Below are 9894 nucleotides of genomic sequence, written 5' to 3' on the forward strand. Positions count from 1 at the left end.
CCGATGCTGCCTGACCTGCTGTGCTTTTCTAGCACCACTCTAATCTTGACTCTAATCTCCAGCAGTACCCACTTCTGCTTGGACTACCAGACAACCAGGTCTCTGTTGTTACAATTATATCAAACATTTCTTTATTTATGCCAATCCATTTGGCTACCTTGTTATTTATGCATTCAAAGCACATTTAATTTTGACCTGGGATCTTCAGATTCACTCATCACAATACTATTCCTTATTCTACCTATGTCACTCAGTCCTACGTGAAACATGATACAACTGCATCCAATGAGTCACAATGCAAACTCTTTTCTGGACAGGAAGGGATCATTGTATCCCAGCACCAGGCAGACAACATGTGGAAACTCCTAATCAAAGTGGTATTGAATATTCTTACTCCCCTTATGATGCCAGCTTCTATTTTTGTCCAGCTTGAGTAACCTTGTACACTATGCTGCCAAACTGACCAACTTCATCATCAGTTCTCATCCACACTGCGAGCAAGTATCTCAAAGTTGTTGGACAACGTCAAAGGTTGAAGTTCCACCATCAATGAATTCCCAGCTTCCATTATTTACCTCAGTCACATCTTTCTATTTCTGGCCACTCACCAAACGTACACCAATAACTAACCTAAAAGGCTTGACAGCCTCTTAATTTGAAGTGCCCAAATTGCGCTTTCATTCTCTGGTATGTAACAAGGACTGCAACTTGGATGTGGTTGTATGGAATGCCATAAATATTGAAAGAAATAAATAGAGTTGTGACAGCAAGACAGTGAGAAAAATGGGTGTGTGAAAGATGTGGAAGGGTGAAATAGAGAGGAAGAGACAGAAGAAAGTGAGAATGATGCATTCACTTTAATTGCATTACCCTTGTACCTTCTGGCTACCATTCAGAAAACCTAATGTCAGCTTTCTCGAGAACAACACCTGGTATCAATGGCTATGTTATTGAAAGACTTTAGGGATGCATGAGGAATTTGTACTGCTGCTCATCACGGTATCTGAGCTCTGGTCTCCACTGTGCACTGCTGCCACTATCCTCTTTCAGGGCCAGGATCTATGGGAGCTGATTAATCTGATGTAGTAGAGGAAATTTACTTGATGGCTGAACAGCCCGAACCTAAGCAGGATGCAGTCTATTGCACATTAGTAGCTATCTACGAGTTACACTGAAGTGATAACCATTGTCACAGTGGCTATGCAGCAGACTCAGATGGTAGATCTTTATCGCTCGAGATTTTAAATTGCTCTTTCCTCAAAACCATAAATTATCATTTTGGACAGTGTTCAAGGCACTCATTAATATGAATGTTTTCAGACCCCTAAACCTTTAAGCAACAGGTCAAACATCCTATAGCCACATGTTTGCTTTGCTCCATAAGACCATCAAATATAGAAGCAGAAAGAAACCATTTGGCCATTTAAAGATTTCTCCACCATTCAATTATATCATGACTGATCAGATAACCTGGAATGCCCTACCTTTTCCACATAACCCTTGATTCCCTTACTGATGAAAAATCTGTGTATCTGAGCCTTGAAAATTCTTAGTCACCCAACAGCCCTCTGAAGTAAAGAATTCCACAGATTCACTGCTCTCAAAAGAAATTTCTCCTCATTTCTGAGTTAAATGGGTGACTCCTTATTCGAGATTATGTCCGGTCCTGGGCTCTCTCACAAGGTTAGATTAGATTAGATTAGATTCCCTACAGACCCTTCGGCCCAACAAGTCCACACCGACCCTCAGAAGAGTAACCCACCCAGACCCATTTCCTTCTGACTAATGCACCTAACACTATGGGCATTTTAGCATGGCCAATTCACCTAACCTGCACATCTTTAGACTGTGGAAGGAAACCGGAGCACCCGGAGGAAGCCCACGCAGACACAGGGAGAATGTGCAAACTCCACACAGAGGAAACAGTTTCTCCACATCTACCCTCCCAAGCCCTCTAAAAATTTGGATTGCTTCAACAAGCTGTCCTCACATTCCTCTCAAATTCAATGAGTACAGGCCAACCTACTCAACTTCTTCATAAGACCCAGAATCAACCTAGTTAACCTTTTCTAGATTGCCACCAATGCCAGTACTGTATATCTTTTTTAGATAAGGGGACTAGAGTATTCCAGCTGTGGGCTGAATATAGTTTTAACAAGACATCCCTACTTTTATAGGCAGAGGTGAGTACTGCAGATGCTGGAGATTAGAGTCAAGATTAGAGTGATGCTGAAAAAGCACAGCAGGTCAGGCAGCATCTGCGGACCAGGAAGATTTACATTTTGGGCAAAAGCTCATCATTTCCTGATGAAGGGCTTTTGCCCGGAATGTCGATTTTCCTGGTCCTCAGATGCTGCCTGACCTGCTGTGCTTTTCCAGTACCACTCTAATCTCTTCTCCCGACTTTTATACTCCATTCCCTTTGAGATAAAAAGTTCCATTACATTAGGTTGTCCAACCTCCAGGAACTTCTCCCAGACCTCAATCAACATTTTTAAATCTCTTTGTCTCCTCTGCCATGTTTATCTTCATAGTCTCCTCATACCTTACCCTACCTTCATTCCCAGTGTTTATGCTGTCAGCTCAATCTCTCCACACCACGGTGACTGGTCAGTGACCATGGTCTCTGGAATACTCCCCCCCCCATCTCACCTTCCTCCCTGCTGTCGCACACATCCCTCCCATAACCAACCATTCTTACTGTGCTCTTTTAAACTAGCCTCTCCATTTCTCTCACTTGCTTCCTTATTTAGTCATACAGCATGGAACAGACTCTTCAGTGCAACTCGTCAATTCCAAAGAAATTTCTCAAATTAAACTCATCCCACTTACCTGCATTTGGCCCATATCCCTCTAAACCTTTCCTTTTGACGTCTGACAAATTTTTGACAAGATGTGCTAGTTAGGTGGATTGAGTTGCCCATAGTGTCTGGGGATATGTAGGTTAGGTGGATAGGCCATGGGAAATGCAGCATTACAGGGATAGGGTAGGAGAGTGGCTCTGGGTGGGATGCTCTTCGGAGGGTTAGGGTGCACTTGATGGGCTGAGTGGCCTGCTTCCACATTGTAGGGATTCTCTAACATATTTGACAAATCAACCTACAAATGAGGAACACCACATAAATGCAAGCTGAATAAACATCCTATCATGTTAAGAAGTATTAGAAGGATCTTCAATACTTTGGTAACACTTCTTAATTAAGTTCAGGGTTGACTCCAGCCAGAGACTAACAGTTGGAACATGGGTTGCATTTTGTCTAATTACAGAAAGTCGCACCACATGCTGCTAGTATTGCATGGTAACTACTTATTATTACACATCATTGAATGTAGTTCAAAAGCTGATTTCAAAATTTGTCATCACTGAACTGATCCATACATGTCTTGTCTGCCTTTACCCCCAGGACACCTTTACTAAAAGGTCGTCAAGAAAAAGATAATCTCCTGCTTGGTGTTGCAAATAGTTATTTGAAATCTTAGGTCAAACCGATGTTCTCTTGCTTCCAAAGTTTAATATTATTAGTACTTTTAAATACATGTTCTGGGTTTGGAGATTTTTCTTCCTGGGGTCATTGGTTTCCAATCCCAGGGTGGAATCTTGAGTTGTTCCCTGGAGCAAGGAGATGATGGCTCAGGGAACAACTGCTCAAGGGCCCAAAGACAGGAAGAAAGCTCACAATGAAATTCTCGGAACCTACCAGCTTCCTCATTGAGAGCTTCAGGCAACACGGCTTGCTAACTCATTGAAAAATCATCAAAATTAAGATACTCTTCCCAGTTATGATTTTCTGTGAGCGAATGAGTCAAAGCATCAAAATATTGGAATTGCTGCCGCTTTGTCCTCATTAGGCAGCCTTCATTGATGGCATGCCATGATTGAGACCAGGTGGTCATCGTCTCCGTTACCCAGGGCATGGAAAGTAGTCAAGGGACTGTAATGGGCATAGGTCAAGGAGGCTGACCAAGGGTTTAATCTGTCTGGCCAAGGGAGGCAGCCTGACTAAGGAAGAGCCAGAATATTTAGCTGAAGATGCCCACTCAGAGCGACAACGATGCTCTGGGCTGGCAGAAATATTTGGGTGCCATTTTAGTGCCAGGACCTGAAGACAACGGCAATGGTATTGACTTCCTGCTCACCATAAGGTTCACATGCAACGAGCTGAGAACTATGAAATTGCAGAATGGCCACAGCGTGGAAAAAAGCCATTTGATCAATTGTTCCTGCACTGGTAATCGTGCACAAAAAGCCATTTACTTCTACACCCGCTGCCAGACTTCAACTGTACAATTGATCACACCTATTGTCTTCAACCACTCAAAGTGACCGACTCTTGTTGGCAGTGGGGTCTACCAGAATCTGCGTGTGTAAAACAACTGAGCCGCCGAGGAGAGGGAAAGATCAGGATCGCAAGAAAATTCAATCTTGCCCTTACACGTACACATACACCTTCGATCAGAAAGGCCCTCAGCAGTATGAGCCAGAGTGAATCATTTCCTCCCTAACCCAGGAACAATCCGAGCAATACCCACAAGCTCAGGTGGAAACGTGGAATGTGGATTAACTCCGGTGAATTTCAATCCCAACACTGTTGAATTACCTTCCTGTCGACATGCAGAGGTTTTGCTTGATGAAAAGGGAAGATTTCAGAAGTGCTGATATGAGAGATGGCGGGAGAGAAACTTGGAGAATGGGATGGATTCCTAAAAGAGGGCAGGGGCTCAAGACTGGAACAAGGAGTACTCCATAAATCCCAATAAAGGGAAGGCATAACTAGGACACATGTATACACCCACTGTTACACCTTTTATTTGTGGAGGAAATGAGATAAGTTAAAGGAAAAATCAAAGGATAAGTAGACCAGATGGAAGATGGTGGTGGATGGAATAGTGCCATTTTAACACTGTGTGCTCTTTCTAACACTGTGCTGGCTGACAGTTTGGAATGGTCACTTAGAAGAGCTTTCAGCTCATGGGCTGCTACTGCTGAAACCCCTTACAAACAGTGACACAGCAACTAAGATGCGAGAATCAAATTCATCAAGACAGTGTCTTCGACATTTCAGAAAGAACCGTAGGAAATAAGGGGACATTATTCTTTATTAGTCATTTATAAAAATGACTAGAGACTGCATCCAATAGCTGGCAGAGCTTGCTGGGAGATGGGGGAGTGGTGCTCCAATTGCACATTTCACTCAGTTCACGTGTGTACTTTGTCATACCTTTAGTGTCTCGATGTGCAGTTAGCAAACACTAATGATACACAGGCCTTTTTTGGGATGGTATGCACCTAATAAAGAGGCATAATTTTCCAACAACCTTTCATGTGTTTATCTTAGGCTTAAGAGGAGGACAAACAAATGACAATGTAGTAATTTACAGTATTTAAAAATATGTGCTATTTAGGGAAACTTGCTATTTCATATTCACATGTTAGTGCAGGGCAGCTTCCAGAGCTAACAGTGCGATATGTACAATGAAGGATTAGCATTTACAATAGGAAGAAGAGGAACATACACTATACATTTAAAGTAAGAGTCACGCTTCTTGTACAAGTAATAAAACAGACCTGTGAAAATTAATCTGCGAACACTAGATTTCTTTTAATATAAAGGTGACAATGAAGGAAGTACACAATTATGTACACACTTCAGTTAACCAGGGCAGATGTCTACAGTATGCTGTCATAGAATGTACACAAGGAAATTCCCCGAACACAGTCTTCATCAACTAATGAGTTCTCAAAATATCAGTGAATTAATCTGGAACTTTGAAGATGGGATACTGGGTCTGTGCCTAAAAGGGTACAATCACCACATGACTACCCATTTATGGTAGAGCAGTGAAGGATTTCACAAGTTAGATGTTATAAAGAATGGAGAATCACTCTTGAACCTTCTTCCAACCCAGAAAGCAGCACCAAATTGTATTTCGCTGTATACCCGTTATTCAGTTATGAGAATTAAAGGGCTATTTTTCCCAATTTTGCACTTCAGGTGGGGAGCTGGGTCTATGCATCAGTAACAGTGAGAGCCCCACCCACTTAAACAGACAGACAGTCAGTAAGGAAATCAGTGGCTTCCAATATACATTCATGACAGACAGAGCTCCCCCACTTTGGGAGTGCAGTCAGAAACCAACCTTAAATATCCTTCCTTTCTAATGTCGTACCCCTAGTCTGTAAAAGATGATACATATTTACAACGTGTGTGTGGAGACACACACAAACTATATAATTTTTCTTCTTTAAAAAAATACTAAATTACATGACAACAATTGAATTGTCCAAAGGAGAGGAGGTTTTCCTTAGAGTTCGGTTTGATCTTAAAGGAAAGGGCTTTCTCACAGAGTGGGATTTGCAGAATCCGATCTCTAATGTTTATGTTTTTTGACCGAGTAGGATCAAATTTATTCACAGTGTCTGCACTGCTGTCAACGCTGGCACTGTCATTTGCCAACCCACTGTTCTCAGCCATCCGGTCAATCAGATGCTTTGGACTTTCCACACTTGGACCCTCGCATTTCGGTAGCGCCTGCAGTTTTTCCTTCACTAAGTCAGTGCCAGACACCACGGGCTCAGTGACTCTGGAGTCTAAGCTGGCTGGGCATTGCTGGGAGTGCGGGCAAGGGTGAGCCTTCTGAACACTGATGTCGCTAATGTCTACCGGAGCTCTGACGACTCCTTTGCTGGTGCTATTGTTGTTGCTCTCGTTCATGAGGTTGATCGGCCGGTTCCCAAAGTAACTGGAAAGCGGCTCACTTTTCCCAGCCCACCTGCTGCAGCAGAGTGGCCCCACTGACCCTGGCACTTCGACAGAGGAGCTCATCACCCCGCTCTCCCGCTGGCAGCTCCACATCTCATGGAGCAGTTTGTTACCATCCACCTCGGTGTCTTTGCTGGGGCAGCCCAACAAGGTTTGGTGATTAGTACCAGAGCACAGAGCTGGCGTGACGTTAGGCAAAGGTGTGGCTTTGATCTCCATTGCTGCATTGGCTTCCACCTCTTCTTCCTCCTCTTCATCTTCCTCACAAATCTGTTGGAGGACAGGCAAGTTCTTTGGCATGACAGAGGTTTCCAGGGACGAGCGAAGTAGAATTCTCATCGGTGATGGGGTCACAGAAACATCCTGGGCATTAGTCACAACCTTCACAAAGTCTTTAGTGTTTCCCATCTCCTCCTTCTCAGTGTTCTTCTGCTCGGCTTCCAGTTGTTTGCTGGGGACTTTGGTCGGAGTAGAGTGCTTTATTGAAAAACCATTGTGCATTTCGGGCAAGGGGCTTCTTTCAGTAGCATCCACAAAGCTGTTTGCTGGTGTCGACAGCGACGGTCTGAAAGAGAAAATGCACACGTTTGAGGTGCTTTACAAAGACCCGCAATAAACCACCAAGTCATACATCCACTAACATGTGCATGACCTGAATTCTCTCTGTTTGAGTTGCAATTCACAATACACTACAATAAAACTCTGAGGACGTTTGAGTTAGAAAATGAAAACTTTTGCATTTTAGATACAATCAGTGAGAGATGCACTGAGGCTTTTTTCCAACCTTGCTGGGCGCACAGTGCACCATCCTATCCTTTAATAAACCCTAAAATCAGATAAATGCCTCTCATGATACCAATACAAAGTGTCTTGCTGCCTGTATCATCCATCCATATGACTATTTATAGTGGGTGGCTGAAATGAGGATGGTCTTGTCTCAATGCACTCACATTCCCCTTGCTAAAGGGAGATTAAAACCATCTTCCAAAGATTAGGTGGTCACGTCAATACTCAATCTGTAAACCTGGGTGCAGCCACCAACATGGACATACATCATGGCATTATGAATGAATATCCTTTTTATGGTCACTTGTACTCTAGTACAGAAGTACAGTGAAATGTTTTAACAATGGCTGCCTCTTAATGGTGCCATCTTAGGTACAAGCACCTCGGTACAAACCCTTACAGGGTTAAAAAAATATATAGTTTGCAAAGTAGATTTACCAAAGGGCAGCTGGGTACATGGTCAAACTCTAAAGAGATGGAGTCTTGGTGAGCACTCCCACCCATCATGCTCTAGTCCAGTCCTGGTTCAGCCACGATCCTATTGAATGGCACAGGAGGCCAGAGGGGTCAAATGGCCTACTCCTGTCGTATTTCTAATGGTTTGCTGGCTGCCCGTTATGTCCTGCTCAGCTCTCTCTCACTCACTTGGGTGGGATCCTTGAATTGGAGGTTTGGAAAGAGCTGCTCTTAGCACTGCATGTACTGGGTGAATAAATCCTAACTCCACCAGAAGGCCTATTAACTCTATGTAAGCCAAGGGTTTGACATTATTAACGGCCATAGGTGCTGGGATATGGAGCAGTGCAGCTGCATAAACAGAACATGTGAACATTGCTACCCTTTTCGAACTGATCGCTTCAGTTCCTCATTTGCCTCCTCAGCCATTTGGCCCTGACAACCAATATTAACACAGTGGACTTTATAATCCAGCTGCAGGGGTCCTCAGGATCAAGTTAAAGGGTTTTCCAAACAATTACCTGCATTGGACGTGGGTGCTCCAGTTATAGTCCAGATTAAGGCTCCGACTCTGGGTATGTTTCTCCTGCTTCTCCCTCAGTATCCTCTCCGCCAGCAGGAAGTAGCTGGCCGTGATGTGATTGTACTTATCTGCTTCCAGAGCCCTGCAACAAAAATAAAGTCACATGGCTGCTGAGTGAAATCGCCAGCCAAAACAATTACTCACGCCAATCAGTTTCTTCTCTCAAAAATGTAAGGTCAGTGATTAGCTTAATAGAAGGGAATGGGTGCCATTCCAGCTACTGTGCTGGAGGGAGCTGGTGTATCAAATCCATCACAGAGTGGAATCTAGTGCAGAGTGGAATCAAGTTCAATAAATTTGAAAACCAGCACCAGATAAAAATGGGCAATGAAAACTACTGAATTGTCACAACCAATCAATTGGCTCATTAGTCTCACGTCAGGGATTGTAATGATGTCAGACAGGTGGACCTCGTAGAATATGAGTTCTCTGATTGGGGCTGTTAGCCTGGTCTAATCAAAGAGCCCTCGCTGACAGATATAATCAAGAGGGTTCTGCTCACTCGCTGAGCTGGCTCTGAGCTAGCTGGGTCAGTGCCATGTACTGTGCATGTGCAAATAAAGGGTCACTTGGTGACAGGATACTGACCTTCGTGGTGTTATTTCAGGAACCTGTGAAACCCATGTAACCAGGCCAGAAGGAGATTCAGTTCCGGTGGATTTTGAAATGATCCCAATACCTAATCAAGCCAACGATGATCAGCAATGGGCTTACTAATGTCACCAACACCCAGAGAACAAACCTTCAACGATACGCGTGGGAGAACTGGGTCATAAAGACAATTTTAACTCTGACTTAATCTCCCACCACAAATAGAATGACTGTACACAAATGACCTCCAACCTCTCGGCATCTCCACTGTAACTTCCCTTTTTTCTGATTCAAATACGATTATTTTATAAAGCTTCCTTTGCTCTCTTTCCAAGGCTTCACAGATGTTTGTCTTCCTAACTGTGCTAAAAGTGTATCATCTTCTCCTGAACTGTGAAAATCCTCAAGTTTAGCTCTCTCTTCTCCAGCTTATAGTCATCTAAGTTTACAATCAAAGTTCAATATTACCCAATTATTGAATTTCCCCAATACTTAGAGTCATAGAGTCATAGAGATGTACAGCATGGAAACAGACCCTTTGGTCCAACCCGTCCATGCCGACCAGATATCCCAACCCAATCTAGTCCCACCTGCCAGCACGCGGCCCATATCCCTCCAAACCCTTCCTATTCATATACTCATCCAAATGCCTTTTAAATGTTGCAATTGTACCAGCCTCCACCACATCCTCTGGCAGCTCATTCCATACATGTACCA

General features: G+C 43.5%; 1 protein-coding gene across 1 annotated transcript in view; it reads right to left on the reverse strand.

Moving 5' to 3' along the window:
* Window positions 1-5579: 5579 nt before the first annotated feature.
* snrkb (SNF related kinase b) overlaps window positions 5580-9894 on the reverse strand; it is a 125942-nt gene continuing 121627 nt past the window's right edge. Inside the window, exons 4-5 of the mRNA XM_043707176.1 lie at window positions 8525-8668; window positions 5580-7326 (exon numbers count right to left, since the gene is read on the reverse strand). Of these exons, the coding sequence (XP_043563111.1) occupies window positions 6255-7326; window positions 8525-8668 (1216 nt within the window). The 3' untranslated portion in view covers window positions 5580-6254. The remainder of the gene's footprint in view (window positions 7327-8524; window positions 8669-9894) is intronic.

This window comes from Chiloscyllium plagiosum, chromosome 17, assembly GCF_004010195.1.
Source record: "Chiloscyllium plagiosum isolate BGI_BamShark_2017 chromosome 17, ASM401019v2, whole genome shotgun sequence".
NCBI classification, from domain to species: Eukaryota; Metazoa; Chordata; class Chondrichthyes; order Orectolobiformes; family Hemiscylliidae; genus Chiloscyllium; species Chiloscyllium plagiosum.